Genomic DNA, 27,734 nt, shown 5'->3' with positions numbered 1-27,734 from the left:
GCCGCGATACGCCCGTGAAAGGCTGTGTGACCGGGCCTTTACAGGAGAAGCTTCCTGATCTGTTAGCGCAAAACTAAATGCAGTAGCCTTGTAAACACTGTGTGGGTCAAAAATAAAAACATGTAAGAATTGCAAATTATCGTTTGGTATACAATCCAGTTAATTTATTAGATAAACTGAATTGTTTATGTATTTATTGATTTACTTTTTTTAGGAGAAGTATCTCTTGGTGACATACAGGCTACACCCCAACAGTTAGCTCAAGCTAATAAAATAACAAAATACGTTTAACTTTTAATAATAAGGAATATAGACTTGATAGCAACAATCACAAACGTTTATCTTACCTGATATGAAGTGTGTGCTGCAAACCCGAGCATTTTTAAGAGTGCCTCGGTCCAATCTTTTCGCTTTAATGCACAATGCTTTTTTTCTTGGATCAGGAGTGTTCGCTGGGATCCTGTAAAACTTCAATCTACGATCAATGTTTTTTTCTCAGATTCTGGCACATACAAAATGACATTTTAACCTCGATATGGCAGAAACGAAAGCTTGTTTTCTTCAGTTTGTTACCCAGCGCGGATCCTTGTTTTGCCTCCAGCTTAGACTATGAAGCCACGCGTGACACAGGTCTATACTAAAAGGTCTATACTGGACTGTCTCAGAAAATTAGAATATTGTGATAAAGTTCTTTATTTTCTGTAATGCAATTAAAAAAACAAAAATGTCATACATTCTGGATTCATTACACATCAACTGAACTATTTCAAGCCTTTTATTATTTGAATATTGCTGATTTTGGCTTACAGCTGAAAAAAACTCAAAAATCCTATCTCAAAATATTAGAATACTTCCTCAGACCAAGTAAAAAAATAAATTTATAACAGCAAAACTAAATCAAACATTTGAAAATGTCCATTGATGCACTCAGTACTTGGTTGGGAATCCTTTTGCACGGATTACTGCATCAATCCGGCGTGGCATAGAGGCAATCAGCCCGTGGCATTGCTGAGGTGTTATTGATGCCCAGGATGCTTCGATAGCGGCCTTCAGCTCATTTGCATTTGTAGGTCTGGTGTCTTTCATCTTCTTCTTAACTATACCCCACAAATTCTCGATGGGGTTCAGGTCAGGGGAATTAGCAGGCCAATCAAGGACAGTGATGCCATGGTCAGTGCACCAGTTACTGGTGGTTTTGGCACTGTGGGCAGGTGCCAGATCATGCTGGAAAATGAAATCCTCATCTCCATAGAGCTTTTCAGCAGATGGAAGCATGTAGTAATCTAAAATCTCTTAGTACACAGTTGCATTTACTCTGGACTTGATGAAACACAGTGGACCAACACCAGCAGCTGACATGGCTCCCCAAACCATTGCCGACTGTGGGAACTTCACACTGGATTTCAAGCAACTTGGATTTTGCTCCTCTCCAGCCTTTCTCCAGACTCTGGCACCTTGACTTCCAAATGAAATGCAAAACTTGCTTTCGTCTGAAAAGAGGACTTTGGACCACTCTGCAACTGTCCAGTGCTTCTTCTCCATAGCCCAAGTCAGACGCTTCTTCCGTTGTCTTGAGTTCAGAAGTGGCTTGACCATGGGAATACGGCTATTGTAGCCCATTTCCCGGACACGTCTGTGAACTGTGGCTTTTGATACCTGGACTCCAGCTTCAGCCCACTGTCTTTGAAGCTCCCCCAAATTCTGGAAGGGGCTCTTCTTCACAATTTTGTTATGGCTGCGGTCATCTCTCTTGGTTGTGCAGCGTTTCCGGCCACATTTTTCCCTTCCAACAGACTTTTTGTGGATATGCTTTGAAACTGCACTCTGTGAACAGCCTGCTCTTTGAGAAATTTATTTTTGTGTCTTACCCTCCTGATGGAGGGTATCAATGATGGTCCTCTGGATCAGCAGTCTTCCCCATACTTGTGATTTAGTTTACTGAACCAAGCTGAGTGTTTTTAAGGCTCAGGAAACCCTCGCAAGGTGTTTCGAGTTAATTAGATGATTCAGGTGATTAGTTGAATAGCCTACTTGTATACTTTTTCATGATATTCTAATATTTTGAGATAGGATTTTTGAGTTTTCTTAAGCTGTAAGCCAAATTCAGCAATATTCAAATAATAAAAGGCTTGAAATAGTTCAGTTGATGTGTAATGAATCCAGAATGTATGACATTTTTGTTTTTTTAATTGCATTACAGAAAATAAAGAACTTTATCACAATATTCTAATTTTCTGAGACAGTCCAGTACATAAGCCAGATATATATTTTTTTCATAGTCTTGTGCGCTTTTTTAGGGTAGTGGTGGCCCTGTCTCTTAGCTTGTAACATACCTGGCAACCACAGGAAATTGCTCCCCTTATTAATGATTACAATTTCTCTTAAGGGACCAAAATCCTTACAAATACAACATGGCACATATTCACTCACAACACGATGACATTGTTGTCTGCTATCAGTGACCGAAACAACCCAAGTTAGAGAGTAATGGGCAAGACGAGATCGTTCTGACAGAAGAAAAAAATGTTTTTAGCCGCCGATTCTGCCTTAAAGTTCAAATTCAGTGCCAGTAATCACGGGAAACCAACCAATGTGCATGCAAGGCTTGCTAAATAGCTTAAAAAGTAGTTAGCTAGAAAGGTAAACAAATAAAACAACTAAAAGTGAGCAAAATAGCTTGAGAAAAGAGTAAAAAGTCATCTAGCCAGATAGAAAGCTTAAAAAGCTAGCTAGAAAAGAGGTCAAAATTTACCTTGATTACTAGCAAAAAAGCTAAGTTGTTAGTCAAATAGCTGGCTAAAAAATGCACAATTTTTGCTAATTCGCTTAAGAAGTCCATTCAATGGAATTTAGTTTGTTGCATTTCCTGGAAAAAATAAATGAATACAAATATGAATTAATACATTTGTTTAATACACAATAGATTCTGATTCTCCTCTTTTAATTACTTGCTTAAAATAATTCAATAATTGACTGGATTATTTTTTTGCCCATTAAGTCCCATGAACTGAAATCTATTTTAATTTCTAAAATCACAGCTTATCATGTTATTACTATGTTGTTATTATGTTATTTTTAGGTGAATTATTTAACATAGTGTTAAATACTGAGTCAGCCAATAAATTTAAAAAAATACTAGAAAATCACAATGACCCAGCACCGGTGAGCTATTTTCAGAACAGGTCTGCAGGCACCTTAAATATCCTTAGGGTACACCACACTAATGAATTACATTCTGCCATGGACGACAGTTTTGGGGTAGAAACAACTGTACAATCAAGCATTGTTGAGATGTTTTATTAGCACTCTGATTCACAAAAGGCACATCAGTTAAAAACATTTGCAGAGGACATGTACAGTAGGTTGAAAGGTCTTCAGTCAAGTTAAACCTTTTTATCCATCCAACAAAACAAGTTCAAATGTGTTGCACGAAAAATCAAGATGGAATTTGAACGTGATGAACAGGACCCAGCTCAAATATAACTTTGAATTTTGACAGGTGTGGCACCACATGACTTCATTTCCCTTTAATAAAATGAATGTCGGTTGGAAATGACAGGTGAAATAAGAAATGCAAAGGGTTTCGTATGATTGATCTTTGCTCAAAGAAATTCTGTGGAAAAAAGTCTTACAATATAGCCTAAACAGCTTCTGGGAATAAAATAAAAATGAAAGTCGTTTGCTATATAACACGAGTTTCTAGGTCCATGTTCCTTCCATTACTCCATAATTGACTGTACAACACGTTTTAAAAATGTTATGGGGAAAATTCTAATAAAAAATTACCATTACATCTCCAAATGCGTGTGATCTAAAATCCGTTAGAATTAGGTTTTAGCACTACAACTACTACCCTACAAGGCATTACATATGTAACACATTTAATGTTTTTTATATTAATCTTTGATCCAGTGTGAGTCAGTCAACTGCCTGTTTTGTGCACCTTACCCAGCAAATAATAGAACATTCAAGTTTAAGGAAAAACCTCAATTCTGTCAAATTCAATCCTAGTACAAGTCCCAAAAACGAAAAGAAAAAAAACAATGTTGTGTCCGAAATCTGGGTACTTTTGCAATAATCTCAATGCTAGGGACACGGTTCACTCATCTTGAATTCGGTGTCTCTTTCTTACATGTTCCCCATCTGTGTCCTTCATACAAACCATCAGGAAATTGCGGCACTTGCATGTATACTGCTCCGGATATTCCCGGTAATGACTGACATGGGCGCTGGAGGAAAAATCAAATGTGTCCACTGGAACACCTTTAAGTTTGAGGGCTTCTCCAAAGAGCCTGACATCACTCGGCCTTATAACCTGATCGGCTCGGGAGTAGAGGAAAAAATGAGGCCAGGCGGGCGGCTTCTCGCGCACTGCGTCATAGTGGTTCTTGTGCACATACTTGGTCAAGGGGTACAGCACAATTCGCAAAAGGAAAACAGTCACCGCAAAAAGTGCTAGCAGTACGTACTTCAAAACCGGACTTATTTTAGGCCCCAGAGTGGCCGCGAGAGCTCGCACAGCCCCAAGGACATTCCCACTGCCTGGAGCGCTGTCCACCACAGCCCCGATTACACACAAAGAACTAAATAGTTTGTCTTTGTGTAAAAGCTCAACAATATACCTATACAACATAAAGCCACCATTACTGAAAATATGAAAGAAAATAGGGCATTGCTCCACCTCATAGTCATAGAGGATCTCCAACAACTTGAATGCTGTACGTCTCAGTTCCTTATATCCAAAGGACTCAGAGATAAACACTGCCTTGAGAGGAGCCGTGTAGTGAATAGTGACACACCCCTATATGGGAAGAAGATCAGAGAAGGTTAAGATTGATGTTTGCTTGAAAACAAAACAAAAGACTCCATGTATATTAACCTGCTCATTGTAGATGGAGCTGTACTTAGTGAGGTGTTTGTCCTTACAGCCTGCCCATCCCAACAATATCACAACAGGCTCTTTTGTTCCCTGCCAGTGAGTCTCTAGAAAAGGAGAAAGGTATAAGCAGATCATTGTACGGTTGCACTATTAACTGACATCTAAGAAAAATTATGTTGAAATGTGACGTAGTGCAATTGTGTAATCGCAGGGCACTTTGTTTGTTTTGTTTTTTTCAAGTATTTATAAATCCATGTTTATGTTTTTTCCCCTTTGATTTTTGAGTAATTTCATGCGTGGCCAACAAGAATTGTCACAATTCTAGTTCTTACGGCCCCGGCCAACCAGAGGAGAGTTTTAACAGCACTGGACAATAAAGGCGAAGCAAAGTTTGCAAGCAGCACACTACACATACGCCTAATGTGTGAGCCTCATTGAGTTGTTATGGCGGAATCCTAAAATAAATTGTTTATTCATTTTGTAAATTGTGTGGTACTAGACCAATATTTTTTTAAGCTTGAAGTGCCATTTATTGCTCTTGTATGTATGTACACTTGCATTGACTGAGGATTCAAAACGTAAATAATGGTCAGCTGACAGCAACCCTACCAAAGTTCCCCAGAAGAGGGCGCTGTTTTGTTAAGGTTAAAGCATGTCACTAAGATTATGTACTAACAAAAACAAAACTAGCTTTGTCCTTTAACATTGAAAAACACATTAAAATTTTTCCAAAATTGTACAGCCCTAGGTCCTGGTGTCATGTCACTTGACGGAATAATCAGGCAAATGTCCATATATCTAACACTCTCCCAGTAAGAGCTAGCGTATATTGCACAAAGACATATGTCGTGGCTGCAGATACGCATTTTCTGTAAAAATGGAGACCGCCATCCAGCACATTGGGTGGCTGTTCTGGCATATGGGGACCGCCCCTTCCACATAGAGGCATACTGTATGTCCGGTAATGTCTTTGCTGCAATATGAACTAGCTCCTTCTCCACTATGATAACTCAAGATTAAGCACAGCCCCACGCACCTCCCCAAAAAAAACAATATAATTTTTCTTCGGATCTGCATTATTTGCATGTCAGCCATTTTGACTTCAAAATGGCAAATTGAACTGAAAGGAGAGATTTTCATGTCTGATCGAAGCACAAAAATAGGGGATTGACATTAGCATCGTTTCAGGTAGCGCATAAACTAGATAATAATGTCAAAATCAAGAACCACGGGCCATATCCGGCCCTTAAGAAGGTTTCATTCATCTACTGAAATGATCTTGAGACATAATCAAATCGCACATCAGTGACCATTGTCTTGTTGTTTTCTTTGGTAAGTTACATATCCTTACATTTTAATTTATTGCAGTTTAGGAATGGTATAAAAATGCTTTTTTACTTTACTATTTGAATCGATTTCCGCCCTCTTCTGTTTAAGTTTTATTCGTCCCACTCCTTTTCAGGCATTCTGTCATGATGTATGTGTGGTGGTGTCGTGTAAAACACTCCCCTTCCTGCGGTGTCGCTGTATACTAATGTGCAGCCTTGTACTTGTGCTTGAGAACTACCGAGGAAGAAGTTAAGTAAACACTCTATGAATGTACCGTCCGTGCCTGTCTTGAATCCTACTACAACTCTACTACATACACAACATATTGGCGACGAGGATGACTTGGATGGGAATCTCACAACCCCCTGCTTTGCTTGAAACCCCGTGTGAGCCTACGATGTTGTACACCACGTGGATTCAGATGTTCGAAAATTACCTGCTAGCATTGACTGCAAATGACATGCCGGACAAAGGAAAACGCGCACTACTACTAGAGAATTTTTCTTTCCCTTCCCGACACTGGCACTTCTTACAAATCCGCCTGTGATGCGCTAAAAACTTTCTTTGTACCGAAGATGGATGTCGTGGCTGAGCGTAGCAAGTTCCGTCAGCGTGCTCAGAGACCGGGCGAGACCACTGCTCAGTTCATTGCCGCATTGAGGGAATTAATTACTAACTGTGACTTTAGCACGTTTGCTGATGATATGATTAGGGATCAATTCATTGAGAAGATGTCCTCTTCGAGGATCAGAGAACGCTTGCTGTTGGAAACAGACTTAGAACTTGACAAAGCGATCACTATTGCTACACAGATAGAATCCGCTATGACAGAAGCTAAGGCTATTGCTCCTGTGCACGTGCCCGACGTCCCTGTGAAGCTCGTGCAACAAAGAGATAAAAGGAATCGGAGCAGTACGCATACACAGCGCTCGAGAGATAAAAGGAATCAACACAAAACCTGATACCATTGTGGCTCCAACTCTCATCTAGCAAATGACCCCAAATGCCCTGCTAAAAATGCAAAATGCAACCAATGTGGGAAAATGGGACATTTTGGTAAAGTGTGCCGCAGCGCAATTCCTACTCGATCAGTGAGAGAAGTTACTGTCCCAGACCTTACTGTGGGTCATGTAGCCCCTACAGCTGCAGTCCCAAAGCGCCTTACGTGTACAGTTGCTCTCCATGCGAATGATGAACAGTCAATTACTACTGACCTGCTTGTGGACACTGGTTCAGCAGTCTCAATTCTACCAGAGAGAATTTACAGACATTCATTCATGCACGTGCCTCTCTCAAAGCCTACTGTACGCCTGGTGACCTACATGAAGAAGCCAATTCCAGTGTTGGGCTGTCTTCAACTTACTGCTACATACTGCAACCAGAATGCACATACTGACTTCTACATAGTTCCTGACGGTACTCCATTACTGGGAATGGACCTGTTCACTGCACTTCGCCTGCACATACAAGATGGGCAGATTGCAACACCTGCCGCATCGGAGAGGAGTCATAATGTCAACACTACAAATGCTTTTTTATACACAAAGTTAAAGTGCGTGCTGACGTCCCTCCAGTCCAGCAAAAGCTACGCAGACTCCCATATGCCGTGCGTGACAAGGTGTCGGAGGAGCTGACAAAACTGGAAACGAATACAAAACCGGGACATGAGAATGTTACTGCTGATTGCTTGTCACGTTTGCCTCTCCCCATCACAGACGACCACGAGGAGATGGAGTTGGTGGCTGCTGTGTCTTCTGATTTTGCTGCAGTCACTGCTGATGAGCTCTCCAGTGCGTGTGAGGAATTGTCTGGTGCTACAGAAGGTGTGACACAACATGGAGAAGGGATGGCCTCGTACTGCAAAAGGCCTTGACCCCCTCATCGTGCCATACTTCCGTGTGCAAAATGAGCTTGCCGTGCAGAACAGTGTCATTGTGCGTGGCACTCATCGTGTTGTGATACCACAACAGCTACAGGGAAAAATGATCCAACTTGCTCATGCTACACACCAAGGGATCGTCCGCACAAAACAAAGACTGAGAGACTTGTACTGGTGGCCTGGAATGGATTCTCACGTTGAGCTCGCCATCAAATCATGCACCACCTGCTTGCAGCATGACAAAACCGCAACCACACATACTGCCCCGTTACAGCCTGTGCCTACCCCAACTGCTGCCTGGGAAAAGGCTGCGCCTGCTGATTGCCGCTTCGCCATCACCCTCATTGACTATTACAGCCGATGGCCTGAGATTGCCTTCTGCTCAAATGTTACTTCTGCCTCTGTTATGACTTTTCTTTCCATTGTGTTTAGCAGAGAAGGTAATCCACAGGAAATTGTTACTGACAATGGCCCCTCAGTTCGTGTCGACCGAGTTTGAAGCATTCCTTAGTGACAGGAACATCACACACCGTCGCAGCTCTGTGTACTACCCACAGGCCAACGGTAAAATTGAGCGTTTCAACAGAGTCTTCAAGGACTGTCTACAAACAGCCAACATCGAAGGTAAACCACTGAAAGCCTTCTTCACTGAGTTTTTACACACTTACAGAGCCACACCACATGCCGTGAGACTTCAGTATCCCCCGCTGAACTGTTGCATGGTAGACCACTGAATACAAAGCTTCACATCACAGGTCTTCACTCCATGCGCCCCACTGCTGACAAAGGCAACATGCTACAAAACATACAAAACAAACAACGGAAGTCAAAACAATACACCGACAAACATCGCGGTGCAAAAACACCCAGCTTCCAGATTGACTCTGCGGTTCGCATCCGCAAACCTGGAATCATTGCCAAAGGACACTCAAAGTTCACCAAGCCACTGACAGTGGTAGCCCAAAAGGGTCCAGCCACTTATCTGCTGTCTGATGAAAAGGTGTGGAATGCTTTCCACCTTGCCCATTCTTCCACCTGTGCTGCTGCTTCAGCGTCACAGCCTGCTGATGATGATGCTTGCCTCCCGCCACAGCCTGCTGATGCTGATGCTTGCCTCCTGCCAAGCAACCAAGGTGCTGAGCCACCTGAACCTGAAACTGTGCCCTCACCACATCCCTCTCCGAGTGCACCTAGAATACGACATGCTCCTGCATGGCTTCTAGATTACGTGACTTAAAAAAAAAAATACAGAAAAGATGTGGTGATGTTCAAAAAAAAAAGACATGATGAATGTTCATTGTTTAAAAAAATGTCATGTTTGTTTATGATGTGATCCTCATACAGTCTGCTTACGTTTACAAGGTTTACACACTTTTGCTTACAGATATTGACAGTATCGTTCCTTACAATAATGCTTACCTTTGATAAATATTTACCTCTAATCTGGTAATGAATATTGAAATGTATGTTTTCTATAAGCTCATACTTACCGAAGAGTTATTGCGTATTTCAGATTAATGCTACTGTTTGTGTCCTATTCTAACAAAAAGGGAATATGTGGTGTCGTGTAATCTACTCCCCTTCCTGCGGTGTCGCTGTATACTAATGTGCAGCCTTGTACTTGTGCTTGAGTACTACCGAGGAAGAAGTTAAGTAAACACTCTATGACTGTACCGTCCGTGCCTGTCTTGAATCCTACTACAACTCTACTACAAACACAACAGTATGGTATACAGTATTTCCATGAGCCTGAAATAAATAAAATAAACTAATGAAATGATAGGCTACTGATGGCGCCAGAATAATATGGGTTATTTCATTTTATGGTAACACAATAGGGATTTTGATACCAAAGAAATTTGTTTTGTACCTTTTGAAAAGAAAATATTACTGAAAAGGCATATTTAAATATTGCTTTATTTATATTTTCAGGCTTTTCAGTGATGTATGGTCTAATAGGTTCACTGGAGTATATGCGTCACTTTAAAATGTTTCAAAATTTAGTCAGGCCCTCGGCTTTTAGCAAATATTTTTATTTAGCTTTCCCATCAGTTTGACTTGGACACCCGTTAACTAGACCAACACAAGTACGATGGAGTACAGTGCCATTGAGTACGGTACAGTATAATACAATAGGGTAGAATGAGCGATGCTCACCGGTAGTCGCTTCGTCTGGAAACACAATGTTGTAGTCGATTTCATCATTTTCCATTGTAGTTCAAAGGAAAAAAACGTTGGAATTCCGTAACTGAGATATTTGCTACGAAATAAAGTGTCTTCAATGATCATAATCTTGTATATAAATTACAGAATTTCTGCACCTTGACACGGGGTATTGACCGTGAACAACTGTCTCACCCGGAAGTTGCTTCTTCTTTTGAGCCACGAATCTGAACCGCGACAAGGTAATACTTCCCCCCCTGTACAGGATGAAGTATTGCTAGAAGGATTTGTGAAACTTTTCATAACCAATGTTGGGCACTTTACTCTAAAAAAAGTAAAACGTAATTATTCATAGTTACTCATTATTTATTCCAAAAAGTAACTAGTCACAAAGGAAAGTAACAATTTCTGTTACTATAAAAAATGTATGTCAAATAATTCGATTTGTTTTAGCATTATTTGAGAGAGTGAAATGGAGAACAGACAGGTAGTTGGGTTACAGGACCTTGTATTATATATTGCACCTCAACAGCAACAGATTTCTCCCACGCTTCAAGTGCAAAAAGGTAAACAGTACACAATATAATAAAAATAACAATCAGCAGTAAATGATAAAAAGTGATGTTAATAAATTAAATCCAACTCACACAACCTGAGGTATCTGGTAGAGTAGACATAGCCCACTGTAATTCAAGTAATTTTTTCACAACAACCGTCAATCGTAAAACAATATAAATTGAGTTTCACTCTATATATTAAGTCACAATCCCGAGGCAGACAATTGCTCAATTAGACATATGCTACTGCACTTCAAGTATTTTCACACAACAAAAGTAAACAGTTAATTAATGTAGTGTATTCAACACTGGAGTAAAATCAAAAAATTCAAACTCTCACCGCTTCAGACCACTCTCCCCAGGTGTTGTTCCAGCGGCTTTTAAGTCCGCTGTAATTAAACCTACACCTAAACGACCAAACCTTGATCCAGAAAGCTTGAGTTATTACAGGCCTGTGTCGAACCTACCGTTTCTTTCTAAAGTACTTGAAAGAGTTTTGGCACAGCAGCTGAATGATTTTATATCTGGGAATTATCTTTTTGAATCCACGCAATCAGGATTCAGGGCTAATCACTCTACTGAGACAGCCCTGATTAAGGTAACCAATGATCTTCTACTGGAAATGGACTCCGGGGCTTCACCATTCTTTCTCCTGCTGGACCTTAATGCTGCTTTGGACACTGTGGACCAGTGTTCCCTCTAAACGCACTGCTCGCACATTCTCAGCGCACAAGAAAATCTAGCCAGCGAACAAAAATGAGGGCTCAAAATTACTAATTAAGAAGTGACTTAAGTCAAAGTTACAGTGCATGAAGGTAAAAATACACGGGTTCCCCAGACGTTGTGCCCTAAATGCGGTATTTTTAAGTCGAGTCGAAGTGGAACGAAGTTGAGTAAAGTTAATAGAAAACCGGCTTCTTCGGCTCGGCTCACTAAAAAGAACCGGCTCTTTCGGGTCCTAAACGGCTCTTCAGGTTGTTTTTGCTTCTTTAATCCCAACATGACCAAATATTATGTAAAATTATGCACAACATGACTTAAAGGAAGAGGGGGAATAGAACAAAAAAGAAAAGAATACCAAAATGAAAAAGTAGTGTAAAGCTGAGAAAAAAAGAAACTCAATGAAGAGAAAAAAGGGAAATTTAGAAAAAACGCCAGAAAAAAAGAAAAGAAAGAAATGTAGGAAAAAAGTAAATAGAGAACAAAAAGAAAAAAGTAACAAAAAAGTAGAAAAAAACACGTTTTCTTTCCGAGAAAGTTTGTGTTGCATTCAAATAATTTCCTATTATATCAAGTGAATCATTGCCAACATTGTACTTCCACTAATAAATGTGATTAAGTACAGTTCTGTATCTTACAACCGACTAAATAAGCCCCCAAAAATGTTAATAGTATGTGACAAAATATATCAGGAAATAAAAAGAAATGGATATTTTGTGAAAGAATTGTAAGAACAAACGACGTTTGTAGGCCGTACAACCTTTGCAATAGTACATGAGTCAATTCATTCAAAAGAGAAAAATAATTTTGCATTGCCGGAAACTCAGCAAAATGTAACTTGATGTCAAGTTTTGGACATGTTTGATAATTAATTATCTTGCCACACTTGGGATCATGGTTGCTCACTGTTGTTTCAAGCGTTGCTCACCGACTTTGTGTGAACGCTCAGACCTGTGGAAAATTAGAGGGAACATTGCTGTGGACCATAATATCTTACTAGACCGGTTGGAAAAATGGATTGGTCTCTCAGGAACCGTCCTCTTATGGTTCAAATCCTACTTCTCAGATAGGACGCAGTGTTAAATATGGTGAAATTATATAGGAGCCCTTTAGTGTTACCTGTGGTATTCCACAGGGTTTAGTATTTCTTTTCAGCATTTATATGCTTCCATAAGGTGATATTATTCGCAAGTATAGTTTCCATTGCTACGCAGATGGCACTCAACTATATCTTCTAAAGGAGGAATCTGCCACACTAAACTGTGGAAATTTGACGCCTGCGAGGCTTTTAACTAAAACATGAAAGTTTGATCACGGTACCCTGATTTTAGCGAACCTGTATTGGCTCTGTTCGCTTAAGATGTGATTTTAAGGTTCTGTTGGTATTAAACAAAATCATGCATGGACTTGCTCCCTCATATCTTTCGAAATTAATTTCCCCTCGATGTTCTGGCCTTCACTCTGAAAATGCTGGTCTCCGAGTGATCCCAAGAGCCAAAAAGAAAACCCCTGGTTCGAGGGCTTTCTCCATTTGGGCCCCGATGTAGTGGAATGCTCTGCCCACTGAGATCCGATCCACAATTTCAGTGGAACAGTTTAAAACTAGGCTAAAAACACACTTCTATTCTATAGCATGTGAATGACCTATATTTCACGTTGACAATATCTGTGCATTGTTATTAAAACATCCATTGCAGCCTGGTCATCCTTGAAAGGGAATTACCTCATGTGCGGCTCTTCTCAAGGTTTCTTCATTTTCCTTATGTTGATGTTTTTGTGTTTTTCCTTGCCCTCATGTAGGTTTTAGATCAGGGGATGGTGTAATAATAGTCTGTGTTTCGCAATAATCTGTGGTCTGTGCAGCCCTTTGAGACTCCTTGTGATTAAGGGCTATACAAATTAAACAGGACTTGCCTTGTGTGAGATGAATGACTATAAAATAATTTACACATGAAAATGATGGATCAATGAGAATTCACTTTAATAAAAAAACAAAGAGATTTGATATTTCCAAAGGTTCATCTTCTACTGCTTTTTCCCCCAAACCATTTCCATCTTGTGCAAATGGGCCTGGGATGACTTAGAGAAGGTGCTCTTGACAATGTTTAGCGGGGTTGTCTTGCCACTGAGGTAGACTTTATTGAAGCAATTGGGAAGCCATGCCTGCTCCTCTCCACTTTCATCCACACCTTCTTTTTTGAGCAGGGTACATGAGTAAGCAAATATGTAGCCTGTCATGAAAGCATCAAACCCAGCTCGATGGGTGCCTGAGTCCGCCTTGCTCTCACCTTTTCCAGCGCTTGTTCCGTTTTTCGTTGATTCCCGGTGGTCCTCAGATGCTTTGTTCTCAGCACTATCTATTTTCATGCTTTCGCCATCATTCGCTTGGGTGCTTGAATCACCAGCTATCACATTCAAACTTTCCTCATACTCTGCAGTCTCTCCTCCTTGGTCGGTTTCTGGTTTCAATTCCAAATGGGGGATTTTGTTCTGAGGGGCGTCTTCCAAATTGGAGGAGTCTTCCTCTACTTCTCCTTCTTTCTTTTTCTTCTTTTGACGCTTCCTCTTCTTCTTCTTGTCATCCTTGGATTTGTCATCTTGAAGAATGATAAGGTCTGTGTCGTGGGACAAAGGACACGTGGTGCCTTTTGAGCACCAACCAAACGCCTGCCAAACAAATCAAAGGATAAATATTTAGGGCAGGATAGCTGATAATATGGAAACAGCGGGGTTCCTACGCTTTTTCACCGCCAAATTTAAGCACTTTCAAAGCCAAACTTCTTATTTCTCATTAAAAGAAAAAAAATCAAGGTGAAAATCATGTATTTTGCAGAGCAACTAATATAGCTGTGATTTACATGTACGGCGTTTAATATTGCACATGGATTTATCAAGACATATTTTTAGATCTTGAATACATCGCGAAACGTATTTGTTTTTAAGACAAATATCTCCCCATATAAGTGTTGACTGTAATATGTAACTTACATTTTCATGCAGGAATTTCTTTCCATTGCAATTTACCACTGGAAAATGCTACCTTATTTTTTTTAGCATGGCCCATAATAAATGTCCACATTTTATAATGACCTGCTTAGGTGTAGCATGCGCCTGTCTTCTTGGGGAAAATAAATATCTCCTGCCCTTGACTGAAATAAATACTGTACTGGATTATAGGGCACACCCACCAAAAATAGTCTTTAGTCGATGATTTATCATACATAAGGCGCATAGGACTGTAAGGCGCATGGAATTAAAATTACATTAAGAGCTACCATATTTTTTAGTATATAACAGTTTTGCATTTTATATACTTACAGTAAATGTTATCTCAATGATTGATCGGTCGACCAATGAAACTAATCCAAATCACAAAACATTGCATGCAACATGAATGAAACCAGGGTTGCGGCGTTGAGAAAGCTGGAACCTTACCACTAGCAATACAGATCACATATGAAATTTTCTACAAGTGATCCCAAGAGCCAAGAAGAGAACCGCAGCCAGGAGAGCGTTCTTCATTCGGGCCCCGGTGTTGTGGAATGCTCTGCCCCCTGAGATTCAATCTGCAACCTCAGTGGAACTGTTTACATCTTGGTTTAAAACACACTTCTATTCTCTAGCTTATGAATGACCTATATTTCATGTTCTGTGTATTATTTGTTAGTACAATAGCCGTTGCAGCCTGTTCATCCTAGGAGGGGGATTACCTCATGTGCAGTCCCTTCTCAAGGTTTCAGCACAAACGAGACAGAGACTCCGGTAAAAACAGGGGTTGAGGACTATGCGCTACAATAACAGCCGAATCATTGACACACACTGCTCACTCGATATAGAGTTTCTAGCAGTATCGTGTAGACCCTTCTATCTACCGAGAGAGCTAACTGTGGTCATTGTGCTTGCTGTTTACGTTCCACCAGATGCTGACGTTCCACCGGATGCTAACGTTAGCATAGCGCTAAATCTCCTGCCCGCTGCTATCAATAAACAGCAGCTTGCACACCCCAACGAGCTTTTATCGTCACCAGCGACTTCAATCGGGCATGTTTATGGACTGTACTTACTAAATCCATTCAATACGTGGACTGAGCAATTAGGGAAAAAACACTGGACCGTGTGTACAGTAAGATCAAACATCCAGTTGGATCCGCCCATCCCTATCTGTCCCTCACCCCCTCATACCTCAAAAACTTCGATTGATTAATAATTGCATAAATACAGTTGTTTACTGTAAAAACTCAATCAGTGAATATTGATTGCACAATCTGATTTACCGTATTTTGTGGACTATATAAGGCGCAGTGGGTTTTACGGCGCCCTTTGACATTTTGGGGTTTGAGGTGCGCCTTATAGGCCCGAAAATACAGTGTATATACAAAATATATGTATTCGGAATAGATTTTGAGTGAGGAAATGCAAGTAATTAATTTAATATTGTGTTTAAGTGAAACTAACCGAGAAGGACAAGCAAATCTCCGTCTGAACCAAAGGAACGGCTGTGACTGGACAGCTTCGGCGGTCCACATAACGGGACATGGCACCAGAATATTGACAGAACTCCAGATGAACTTGAGGAACTGTCGCACTAGTGGACGCTTTTCGACTGTTATCCAACTTACTGGGAAGAAAGAACAAAGATAGGCAAGCAGTAAAGTTAAAAAGAACAACCGTATTATCCTTCACCCATACCTTTTTAGAACCACTAATTGTTATGCAAACAGAGTAAAAGAATAAATGCTCACCATTTCTTATAGGCATACTCCAGATAAGAGGCACTGAAGCGAAGATCAAATTCCGTGATGTATTTAGTGTCAAAGATGCCTGCTGGAAAAATCTCAGAGAGGTCTGCAGTAAAAGTGGCCAAACGATCTGGTATGTGCGCATAGAAATTCTAAAAATATATTGAAAAAAAATGTCAATGTCAATTCCTGTTCTGCTTTCTGAAGCTTACTTCAAAATATATAGAAAATGAATGTACACGACAAACCTGGTAGAGAAAAGCAATATCAATTAGGCCGTTGTGAAGCACCACAGGTTTTCTTGCACGTAGGAGCTCAGTAAATAAAGCCCGGATATGAACACCTTGATTGTCAGATCCTCCCTTGCAAAACAGGAATAAAGCAAAGTTTAAAGAATTTTGATTAAAGCAAGATACTGAATGTTAGAAAAGTTAAGATGACCAAAAAGGCTCAAATCAGATCAATACCTTGTTATTACCCTTATGATACGGGATCCCTTCTGCATACTGCTTGTTGAAATCAAACCCGTGTTGTACAAGGAACTGGACTGACTGGGGCTCAATGATGTACTCCTCTGAACACAGTAATGTCAGGTTATACACCTGGACCAGGTATGTGTCTGGAGCCTGAGTAAAAGGAGGGGTTATTTGACAGTTTTAACATTACTACAGTCAATGTGAGGCAATATTTCCAATATTTTGACTTAGACCAGGGGCCTCATTGATAAAACTGTGCAAAGGAAAGCTCACAAAAATTGGCATACAGAGGAAACACAGAAACAAAAACCTCCCGATTTATTTATTTCCTAATCCGCAAGCACGTCCTATGCCTGTTTCCTTTAAAAATCATAAACAATTTGGAAGTGGCCGCTTGTCAGGGAACCGCTCTTATATGCCTATAAAGGGCCTGGACAATTCCCTTGATAAATATTCAAAGTAGGTCTTGCTGCTGCCCAAAATCCTGCTCCCTCCAAAGTCTCCTGAGTACCACATCCTCTAGCAGAGCCAGAGGGGCCTTTGTTCATCTTCCCGTATTGCGAGGTTGTGTCTTTTTAAATCCAGCCATCTCTTAATAGTCTAAAGAGTGACAAGTGGGGTGAATATCCTAATTGTAACCTAATTACCCAACTGTCATGACCATGACATTTGAGTAATCAATAAAAACGATTGAATACTAATAGATGTATGACTTATTTGTTTTTCTGTGTGCTCCCAGGGAGAGTCGAAATTGAATACACCTCTTTTTTTTTTCCAAATATACTCTTCATATTTTTTTTACAAACAATGACAAAGATTTTGTTTTTACCGAAGGGCCAGAGCTCCGGTGAAAGTCCACATTCTCTGGTCAAGTTAGATTTTTAAAAATACCTAACATTGCTTACAAAATGTTTCATTCATGGTGTTGAAGAAGCAAAGGGACTCAGTGTAGTCAGTTTGAAGATTACTTTATTAGGTCTCAGAATTACAGCTTAAGTCACCAAGTCTCTGTTATGTGAAGGACAGGGTTTCCTGCACTACACCAACTTCCAAAGTGCAATTAGGGGTTTGCTGAATAACAATTTTTTTTTTCAGTGGTGTTTTTAACATATATATTAACATTATATTGAATGCAAGATTTAATGATCAATGTATTTTTCTGCCTTTAGTTATACTTTCTAATGAAAATGTTTACCTGGATTTGGAAAAACTGTAGTAAGATTTCATATCCAATATGTAAAATGTCAGCAAAGACACCCAAGTGCAATTTTTCAAATGCGTATTTCCCAATACAGATGAGTGCAATTGTATAGCCTTAAACAGCGTGCCTGTGGCTTCTGTTTGAAGTAAAATAACATTGGAATTGTTTGGATTCTCAAATTTTCTCTGGTTGATAAATAGTTGTTAGCAAATGCAGCTTTGGGAATGCTTTGCTTTGAGTGGACATAACATTGCACATCATTGCTTGTGGCTAAATTTTCTCTTGTGCTTCTCTCAGCTTTGTCTCCGGGTTATATCTATTGGTGGGTTTCCCCAGTGGGCAACCCCTGACATAGACCATACACACGGTGCCAAATTTAAAGATACACCCCCACCCCCCAAAAAAAAAAAAAAAAAAAATTCAATGCACCTTGTCTGTCAGCTTCTTGTAGCAGGCAATTCCCAAAGAGAGGATAGAGCGAGACCTGGCTGCATGGCAAATCGCTTTATACCTGTCCTCTATTGACCTAAAATACGACATTAAGAAAACAGTATATTAAACATGTTGGAAAACCATGCTTTGATGCCATTTTAAATAAAAATATTGTATGTGGCAGAGTTTAAGATGCATACTTACTCTGCAAGCAATGATGCTCTATTTCCAAGGCCACTAAGTTCCTACATCGATCATGCATATCATTGAAAATTGGTCAACCTTTATTTTTAATGGCAATGGTAATCATTATCTTACCGTATCAAGTGCAACAAAGGATGATGTTTTAATTGCCAACACCATTGCAGGCCAAAGTTCCTTGAAATTACCATTCTGAACATCAACAACAGGAACAGCAAATGAAGACTCCATTTATTGTTTGGAATCAAAGTTTCTTATACTGACAGGTTAACTGCACATATGCCCGGCACAAAATATCGACTCAATTTGTGCTTAACTGCTTCTTAATGTTACATGCATTGCAATGCATTCATCTAGCGACAATTAATGTTCATGCAAGTATAAGAACTACTTAATTAGAGACGATTGAAATAAAAGCAGCATGTAAACACGTCTATGGTGTGCTCGGAGGGGTCCTCTTGTTTCTTGCGCAAATAGAAGTGGTAAGACGCCTGTTTTCCTGGCAGCGAACTTCAAAAATGATGTGTAGGATTTAGAAAAAAATACCACAAACATAATGTGATATATCACAATCATTTTCATCAATTATTCTACTTCATTATGGTTAAATTAACGTGTGGTTTATATACATTTTATAATTCGTGTCAGGCTTTTAATACGGACCGCTAAGTAACTTCACATGCTAAACTAGAAAAGGGACGATCGCCATTTTGGCTCAAACAAAGTCAGAAACATTTACTTGTTCGGTTTTATTCTCCTATTTTATTTTTTACGGGTGTAAATTAATTTATGATGTGCACGGGATAACATTTGACGAATGACATTTCCGTTACGATGAAAACGTTCAACTTTGATTGCACCTGCACGGCGCTCCTGTTTATCTGGCAGCAAAAATAAATAATATTTTACACGCCCGTGTTTTTATTTCTAAATTTGTGCACGATGGGTGGATGCTCTGCTCCGAACTGTTCCAATTCGACCAGCATAGGAAAACAGTTGTATAGATTTCCCAAAGATCCCGTCAGGAAGAAGAAATGGGTTGTAAATTGCCGACGAGACTTTGAACCAACTCCACACTCCAGATTGTGTCAAGTGAGTGCTCTATTTGTCGATTTCTGATCGTAACAAATAAACCATGTCAGATGAGTAGCATTGATTGTGTTCAAACAAGAAAAAATATTCGTTATGTGGATAGATTTCCAATGTTTCGTGTTAGAATAATAAAATAATAATAATTTCTTGCATGTTAACTAACTACACTTATTCCAAGTGTTTGCCTGTGTGGATCAATGTGTTTCATTAATTTGGGGGGGACATTTCTGCACAAACCTCTCCAAAAATGCAGGACCATTTTGAGCTGAGTCAGTTTGAGGAGTTTGCAAAGTCCCCTGCTGGAGGGAAAAAACTCAAGCCCAACGCCATTCCAACCCTCTTCAACACAGGAGACCCTCCTTATCCTGCAGTCAGCACACCTTTCATTATACTGCCCTTGAAACCTGAGCTAGGTAAATTGTGCTTTCTATATTTTACAGCCTTAAAATGTATTTATTTTTTATGTTGACATAGTGTGAGGACTATACAGTTCTAACACGTGTTTGTCTGCTCTCAGACCTGTAATTAAAAAGCGCATATTTTCTTGAATCTTCGTGTATAACAAATCTATACCCTAAAATGGACACACGAATGAAAAAGGATGTGACGGTCAAAATGTAGTAGAAAAATATAAAAGTATTTACATCTAAAATAACAGACAAACAAACGTATACAAAGTAACAGAGAACAATTCATGCTAAAACACCCTTCAAATAATATAAATATTGTATTCAGAGAATAATTTCCACAGCATTGTTCTATTGCATGCACCAAGCATGTTATACATTATTCTGACCACATGATGGCGTAATCAAGGAAATGATTGACCTTCAAGCTTTTATGTGTGTGAAACATTTTCCTGCTGGGCTTCACTGAGTTATGAGGCTTCATTTTGCCATCACTACTTTTCATGCTGTCCCTGTTGATGTGAAGTTGGGCTGGTTCTGCTGCACCCTTCATGAAGTTCATGAATATTTCCTTCTTTTGTGTAGTGTTCAGTGGGAGGTTGTTCGCTGAAGACCTCATTCATTTAGTCGGACTCATCTTCCCCTGAGATGAGTCAGACCATGGTGGTGTCATCGGCGTATTTGAGGCTTTCTTAGGGAAGGGTCGGGGTGCAGTTGGATGTATAGAGGATAATGAGAAGGGGACTCCGTACACACCCTTGTGGAGAACTGGTGCTTGAGCGTGATGTGATGGTGGAGGAGCAGTGTTTTCCCAGCTTGACAGATTGTGGATGATTTTTTTGGAAGTCCTTTATCCACTGACAGATGGATGTGAAGAGGCCCAGATTCACCAGTTTGCACTAGGATCTCTGGGATGATGTTGTTGAAGGCTGAGCTGAAGTCCAAGAAGAGCAGCCGCACGTAGCTCCCTCGGTGCTCCAGGTGTCTTGGAGTGAAGTGCTGTGGTGATTGGGTCCTCCACTGACCAACCTGCCATATAGGCGAACATCCCCTTACAACAATACGATGTGTAACTCCTGAGACAAAGAGATTTTATCAAGTCCATGTCAAAAGCTTTCCTTGTTTTGGACATTTTCTGACTTTAGTTAAAATATACGTTTGTTGGAAGGAAGAAAATCAACGACAGCAGACTAGAAAAACATACCCAGAGCAATAGCACGAGGGAGTGAATTAGGGAAAATTTAGGCGCATATCTTGTAGATATGCCTCATATTCTCTCATGTTTTTCTGATAGTACTCCTCAGTGATGTGTAGCCAATGTTGATAATAATTCTGGGTAATCATCTTATTTGCAACAAATAATTGATGCACTTTATATCATGTGTCACCAACCTGGTGCCTGCGGGCCCCCTAAGAACACCTGAGTAGCCCACGTACCAGGTGAAATGAAATGAAATGATCTGCATTTATATAGCGCTTTTCAAGTCAATGACTTCCCAAAGCGCTTTACATTGTGCTTCACATTTCCCAATAGCGGCCGTGATCTGTGCAGCCATGTAAGGCGCTAACCTGCTTATTGGGGGTATTGGGGTTTTAGTGTCTTACCCAAGGACACTTCGGCATGTAACACAGACAAGCCGGGATTCGAACTGAATCCCTTAATCCTAAAACGATCGCTCTACCTCCTGAGCTACTGCCGCCCCAGGTCTTAAAGAAGCTCACCAGTGATGCGTTATTGTGATTTGCTTGCCAACTGGATTGAAAAATGATTGACATATGTCCTTGAATACATCATCAATTATTCCAAAGATTTTTCTATAGTCAACTTGTATATATACTGGACTGTCTCAGAAAATTAGAATATTGTGATAAAGTTCTTTATTTTCTGTAATGCAATTAAAAAAACAAAAATGTCATACATTCTGGATTCATTACACATCAACTGAACTATTTCAAGCCTTTTATTTGAATATTGCTGATTTTGGCTTACAGCTGAAAAAAACTCAAAAATCCTATCTCAAAATATTAGAATACTTCCTCAGACCAAGTAAAAAAATAATTTTATAACAGCAAAACTAAATCAAACATTTGAAAATGTCCATTGATGCACTCAGTACTTGGTTGGGAATCCTTTTGCACGGATTACTGCATCAATCCGGCGTGGCATGGAGGCAATCAGCCTGTGGCATTGCTGAGGTGTTATTGATGCCCGGGATGCTTCGATAGCGGCCTTCAGCTCATTTGCATTTGTAGGTCTGGTGTCTTTCATCTTCTTCTTAACTATACCCCACAAATTCTCAATGGGGTTCAGGTCAGGGGAATTAGCAGGCCAATCAAGGACAGTGATGCCATGGTCAGTGCACCAGTTACTGGTGGTTTTGGCACTGTGGGCAGGTGCCAGATCATGCTGGAAAATGAAATCCTCATCTCCATAGAGCTTTTCAGCAGATGGAAGCATGTAGTGCTCTAAAATCTCTTGGTACACAGTTGCATTTACTCTGGACTTGATGAAACACAGTGGACCAACACCAGCAGCTGACATGGCTCCCCAAACCATTGCTGACTGTGGGAACTTCACACTGGATTTCAAGCAACTTGGATTTTGCTCCTCTCCAGCCTTTCTCCAGACTCTGGCGCCTTGACTTCCAAATGAAATGCAAAACTTGCTTTCGTCTGAAAAGAGGACTTTAGACCACTCTGCAACTGTCCAGTGCTTCTTCTCCATAGCCCAAGTCAGACGCTTCTTCCGTTGTCTTGAGTTCAGAAGTGGCTTGACCATGGGAATACGGCTATTGTAGCCCATTTCCCGGACATGTCTGTGAACTGTGGCTTTTGATACCTGGACTCCAGCTTCAGCCCACTGTCTTTGAAGCTCCCCCAAATTCTGGAAGCGGCTCTTCTTCACAATTTTTTTAAGGCTGCGGTCATCTCTCTTGGTTGTGCAGCGTTTCCGGCCACATTTTTCCCTTCCAACAGACTTTTTGTGGATATGCTTTGAAACTGCACTCTGTGAACAGCCTGCTCTTTGAGAAATTTCTTTTTGTGTCTTACCCTCCTGATGGAGGGTATCAATAATGGTCCTCTGGACAGCAGACAGATCAGCAGTCTTCCCCATACTTGTGATTTAGTTTACTGAACCAAGCTGAGTGTTTTTAAGGCTCAGGAAACCCTCGCAAGGTGTTTCGAGTTAATTAGATGATTCAGGTGATTAGTTGAATAGCCTACTTGTATACTTTTTCATGATATTTTAATATTTTGAGATAGGATTTTTGAGTTTTCTTAAGCTGTAAGCCAAATTCAGCAATATTCAAATAATAAAAGGCTTGAAATAGTTCAGTTGATGTGTAATGAATCCAGAATGTATGACATTTTTGTTTTTTTAATTGCATTACAGAAAATAAAGACCTTTATCACAATATTCTAATTTTCTGAGACAGTCCAGTATTTATATATATATATACTATATATATATATATATATATATATATATAGGGCAGCACGGCGGCGCAGTGGTTAGCGCGTGTGCGGCACAGTTCTGAGGTCTTGGGAACCTCCTGTGTGGGTTCAAATCCAGCTACCGGACTTACTGTGCGGAGTTTGTATGTTCTCCCCGTGCTTGCGTGGGTTTCTTCCGGGCACTCAGTTTTCCTCCCACATTCCAAAGACATGCATTTCAGGTGGATTGGCCGGTCCAAATTGTCCCTAGGTGTGAATGAGCGAGCGAGTTGTCTGTCCCTGTGTGACCTGCGATTGGCTGGCAACCAGTTCAGGGTGTCTCCTGCCCACTGCCCGATGATTGCTGGGATAGGCTCCAGCACCCCCACGACCATACTGAGGATAAATGGTGCAGCTAATGAGATGAGATATATATATATATAGCACCAGTTCGGTAGCCTAGATGGTAGGGTGCCCGCTCCAAGACTGGGAGGTCCCTAGTTCAAGCCTCGGTCGAGTCATACTTAAGACTTACAACATTGGTACTCATTGCCTCCCTGCTTGGCGCTCGTCATTAAGGGTTGGAATTGGGGGGTTTGGTCACCTAATGACTAAAATAGCTGCGCCCTGTTTGGCTGCGGCTGCATCGGCTCGCTACAGTTTAACTGTATGGGTTAGGTGTATCGACATTTCGTTCTGTGTGCATGGTTACAAAGAATGACAATAAAAGTAAATTAGTGTGTATGGATGTATTTAAATCACTCAGTGCCCTTATACAAGGCAGATGTGTTAGTGGTTGACTGTGTCTATTTTAACCATACTTTTTATAATGACTACCTGGTAGTAACATCATAGTAATAAGTTATTATTTGTGAAAAAATGGTAGTATTTCACAGTTCTCAGTAACTAAAAAGTAGCTTTCAGGTTCAAAAGGTTTTGAAAACATTGCTTTGTATTATTTAGCTTTTTTTTATCCTTTTTAGAAACGTACGCTATTTGGCCATCAGAGTAAAGGAGGCTTATCACAAATTTTTGTTTGAAGTGGAAAAGGAGCTCAATGTTGGTGACCATGGCTATGCAAGACGCACTCCCCTGTTTGGTCTAGAAGAAGACAATGATGAAAGATTGGCAATGGACCAGCAGCCCTGCACGCAATGTTACCTTCTCAAAAAACAACTGGAGAAAGAAATGCAGCACACCATTAAACTACAAAAGGAGGTGAGTATCATTTAATTTTGTATTAAACAAGCATATCCACTATCGGCAAGAAAAATGCCCTTTTGAGGAGAAAAGTAAGAAGCTAGCATTTTGCCAGTTAATTAGAGGTTTTCCTTAGTTGTAAAACCCCTTTACAGAACCCCCTTGCTATGTCGCGGTTTACTTATGGCGCTGTAGCTATTTTGCAAACTTCCACCGGGCATTGTGTTCTGCATTCTGATTGGCTAAACAATTTCCATGCCCCTTTTCTGCTTGTTTGCCTGCACGTCTATGACGTTGCTGTCTGAGGTGTACCAAGCATGAAACGGCTTGAGGAACCTAAATTATGTACGCACAAATCATTTTCAAGTTTCTCTAAAAGCCATTATGTCAACATATGCTCTGGACCAACAAAGCACCAGCGGTCCAGGCAAATGGGCAGAGGAAGATGCTTCCTATAGCTAACAACCCTGAACTTCTCGATACGTTGCTTGGGAGCCAAATATGGTTCTCTGGTGCTCCTTAGTGGCCCTTTTTTACAAAAAAGTTTGATAATGAAAAAAATAATGGTTTGTGTGTGACAAAAAAAAAACATTCTTCCCGTTTTATAATGAATACATAAATATAGTATGTGTTTTCTTTGTTTTAAGGCTTATATAAAGCCTTTAATTTTTACGACACCAAATTTATTTTTCCTTTTTTTTGTTTACTTTATTTGGTCCAATGTGGCGCCTTTGGTTTGCGGACCAAAATGTAAATGCAGTTTTCCATAGTGTCCACGTGATAGCGACAAAAGATAATGTTAAGTGGATATTGTCCTTGATTAATACAGTTGTGCAATAAAACAGCAGTTGAATGAATACTTGACCCCTTTAAAATGGGTTGCTACTTGAGTAATAAATACATTATTAAATAAAGGTGTTTTGACTATCGTGGAAAGTGCAAAACCCACAAAAAAACGATGGTTTACTTTTTTTTTTTGCTGTCTTTTGGAGGGTGGGGGACACTCAAAAACCTTTTATACCCATTATACACAAAATTAATGTAATCATTGATGTTTAAAAAAACACCATGTTTTCATCCTGTCACAGATATTAAATCATAATTTATCTTGTTGGTAGTAATGTTCACAGTCAGGTTAGTTGAATCATATCCTAAATGACAAGGGGTTAAAGACCAAATATCATATGGTGCTGAGTGTACATTAGTGAGAAGTAAACTGAACCTTTTTGGGTGAAAAATGTCAAGGGGTCTGAATACTATCCATACTGATTGTACATGCTCACGTTCTAGTCACCTATTTATTTTTGCCCTTAAGGCGGAGGAGATGAAGAAACGTTTGTACAGACTTGATCGGATTGAGAAGGGACTCCAGAACTTTCTATATGAGGATCAGATCCGTGCGCTCTCGCTCACTAAGCGGTCTCGGCGAGCCGTCTGGTCCCCGGAGACTATCCTGAAGGCCAGAAAGATCCGAAGTGCTGTGGGCACCAAAGGTTACGAGTACCTTAGAGACCTGGGGTATCCGTTACCCTCTTACCGGACTCTTTGTAACCGCCTAGACACCAAGATAATGGTAACCACTGACATGAGCTGTGAGGAACTGGCAGAACTGAGCCTGGGACTTATGGCCACTTGTGATAGTCAAACTGAGGAAGTTGCTGACAACGATGAGGAAGACCTTCTTGGAGTTTTGTCGTGATCCATGACATTGTGTGCTGTCAACAGGTTTATGAAATTTGTTTTTATTTATTTTCTTATCATTCTTATTACAAAAACTTGAAAAAGCCATGTGAACATTAGCAGACCAAACACATGTCTTTTTGTGTCACATTTTGTTGAGAAACCTGAAGAACCTCCAGTGAATACAGAATCTTTGTTAGAGGACAGTGAAACCCAACATTAGGGAGAAATAAACAGACAAAATTGTGCAATGGTCTGCAACATATATGGGTAATGTTATGGCACATGTACATTTAAATGCTTACGAAGTTGTTGTTTTTTCATATACAACATGCTTTTTGTATAAATTCAAAACATCAAAGTATAAAGGTGAAAATCATGCTTATTCACCTTAGTGTTGTGTGTCTCTTCTCCCATTTTATTTTTTGACCCATCGCTGAAAGCAATTGATTTTGTCCTCTTGCCCTGTTCCAAAGATCAGATTTTGTTGGTTTTGAGTCACATGGAGATTTCCTCAACCTAGAGACAGTCATAGTCCGAAGATGGTCTTGTACCCATCATAAAGATTGGTTAAATGTTATCATTTAAGCGTATCATTCAAATTTATGTATGAATGAAATAATTAGATGTATTGCCGAAACGGACATCTAGCCCTGACATCAACCAGCCAAATACTGTGCTTTGAGAACTTGTAAAATGTGCTTCAGGATAATTCCAGAATTTTATCTACTGGATATCTTTCTTCCAGTAAACAAACATTCATTCATATCAGTAGGTTTCAGCCGATAAAAAAAAAATCATTTGATTCATTTTCCCATATTCCTGCAAGAGACCATTTTATGTCGAAACCGGCAGCTTTTTGCCGTTCCTTCCACCTAAAGGTGAGCTGTACTTTTGCTGCCGTAGTGCATTATCTCAGATCCCACATTGCTGTGAGCAGGGATTGACAGAGTGCATTTTAGTTGGGCCTGTGGGTCTGTTTTCTCTGTTACATTATTAGCACCCAAAATGAAATGCACTTGTGTGGCCGCATTCCATTATCCACAATTCCATATTGCTGCTAACTGGGATCGGCAGAAGGCACATATCCTATTAATAATCCACCTCGAGATTTTTTATTTACAAAAAATTGTCTCTTGTCTCAAAAAATGTTGAGAAAAAATGATTGGCCAGTTGCTAAGTTACATCATATTTGATCACAGATGTAATGCTTATAGAATTTATAATTGTTTTGTTTAGTTTTCATTCCGCCTCATTCCTTTACAATCGATCCATTACATATAATCAAAGCTCAAGTAGACAAAGTAAATGGAGTCGTTTGTCGGAGTTGCAGTCCACAGGCTT

General features: G+C 40.0%; 3 protein-coding genes across 3 annotated transcripts; 1 reads left to right on the top strand and 2 right to left on the bottom strand.

The window, feature by feature from the left end:
* Window positions 1-3,281: 3,281 nt before the first annotated feature.
* Window positions 3,282-10,491, bottom strand: tmem53 (transmembrane protein 53). The gene is made up of 3 exons (XM_088347163.1): window positions 10,245-10,491; window positions 4,880-4,983; window positions 3,282-4,801 (listed from the first exon to the last, which is right to left on the bottom strand). Exons 1-3 carry the CDS (start codon window positions 10,297-10,299, stop codon window positions 4,100-4,102), a joined length of 861 nt encoding a protein of 286 aa, XP_088203289.1. The 5' UTR covers window positions 10,300-10,491; the 3' UTR covers window positions 3,282-4,099.
* Window positions 10,492-13,484: 2,993 nt separating this feature from the next.
* Window positions 13,485-19,517, bottom strand: toe1 (target of EGR1, exonuclease). Its single transcript, XM_088346915.1, has 8 exons — window positions 18,694-19,517; window positions 18,580-18,620; window positions 18,373-18,469; window positions 16,734-16,892; window positions 16,515-16,628; window positions 16,270-16,418; window positions 15,983-16,145; window positions 13,485-14,194 (listed from the first exon to the last, which is right to left on the bottom strand). Exons 1-8 carry the CDS (start codon window positions 18,805-18,807, stop codon window positions 13,553-13,555), a joined length of 1,479 nt encoding a protein of 492 aa, XP_088203041.1. The 5' UTR covers window positions 18,808-19,517; the 3' UTR covers window positions 13,485-13,552.
* On the top strand, window positions 19,028-26,775 carry LOC148373324 (THAP domain-containing protein 1 B). Its single transcript, XM_088347030.1, has 4 exons — window positions 19,028-19,668; window positions 19,922-20,081; window positions 24,553-24,728; window positions 26,026-26,775. Exons 1-4 carry the CDS (start codon window positions 19,519-19,521, stop codon window positions 26,407-26,409), a joined length of 870 nt encoding a protein of 289 aa, XP_088203156.1. The 5' UTR covers window positions 19,028-19,518; the 3' UTR covers window positions 26,410-26,775.
* Window positions 26,776-27,734: the final 959 nt, after the last annotated feature.

Source organism: Urocampus carinirostris, chromosome 1, assembly GCF_059441175.1.
Source record: "Urocampus carinirostris isolate Australia breed hairy pipefish chromosome 1, RoL_Ucar_1.0, whole genome shotgun sequence".
NCBI classification, from domain to species: Eukaryota; Metazoa; Chordata; class Actinopteri; order Syngnathiformes; family Syngnathidae; genus Urocampus; species Urocampus carinirostris.
This window is presented reverse-complemented; position numbering and strand designations above follow the sequence as displayed.

Bases quoted from the DNA above. Each gene is read 5' to 3' on its own strand.
- toe1 (XM_088346915.1), bottom strand. From the start codon at position 18,807: ATGGAGTCTTCATTTGCTGTTCCTGTTGTTGATGTTCAGAATGGTAAT. The intron at 16,893-18,372 runs GTGCATTGAATT...CCTTTTACTCAG, and splicing joins ACAAGAAGCTGACAGACAAG to GCTCCAGACACATACCTGGT. The intron at 14,195-15,982 runs GTTAGTTTCACT...TTTGTTTGGCAG, and splicing joins AGATTTGCTTGTCCTTCTCG to GCGTTTGGTTGGTGCTCAAA.
- LOC148373324 (XM_088347030.1), top strand. From the start codon at position 19,519: ATGGGTGGATGCTCTGCTCCGAACTGTTCCAATTCGACCAGCATAGGA. The intron at 19,669-19,921 runs GTGAGTGCTCTA...CCAAAAATGCAG, and splicing joins CACACTCCAGATTGTGTCAA to GACCATTTTGAGCTGAGTCA. The intron at 24,729-26,025 runs GTGAGTATCATT...TTTGCCCTTAAG, and splicing joins CCATTAAACTACAAAAGGAG to GCGGAGGAGATGAAGAAACG.
- tmem53 (XM_088347163.1), bottom strand. From the start codon at position 10,299: ATGGAAAATGATGAAATCGACTACAACATTGTGTTTCCAGACGAAGCG. The intron at 4,984-10,244 runs GTGAGCATCGCT...CTCCTTTTCTAG, and splicing joins TCCAGACGAAGCGACTACCG to AGACTCACTGGCAGGGAACA. The intron at 4,802-4,879 runs GTTAATATACAT...CTTCCCATATAG, and splicing joins GCTCCATCTACAATGAGCAG to GGGTGTGTCACTATTCACTA.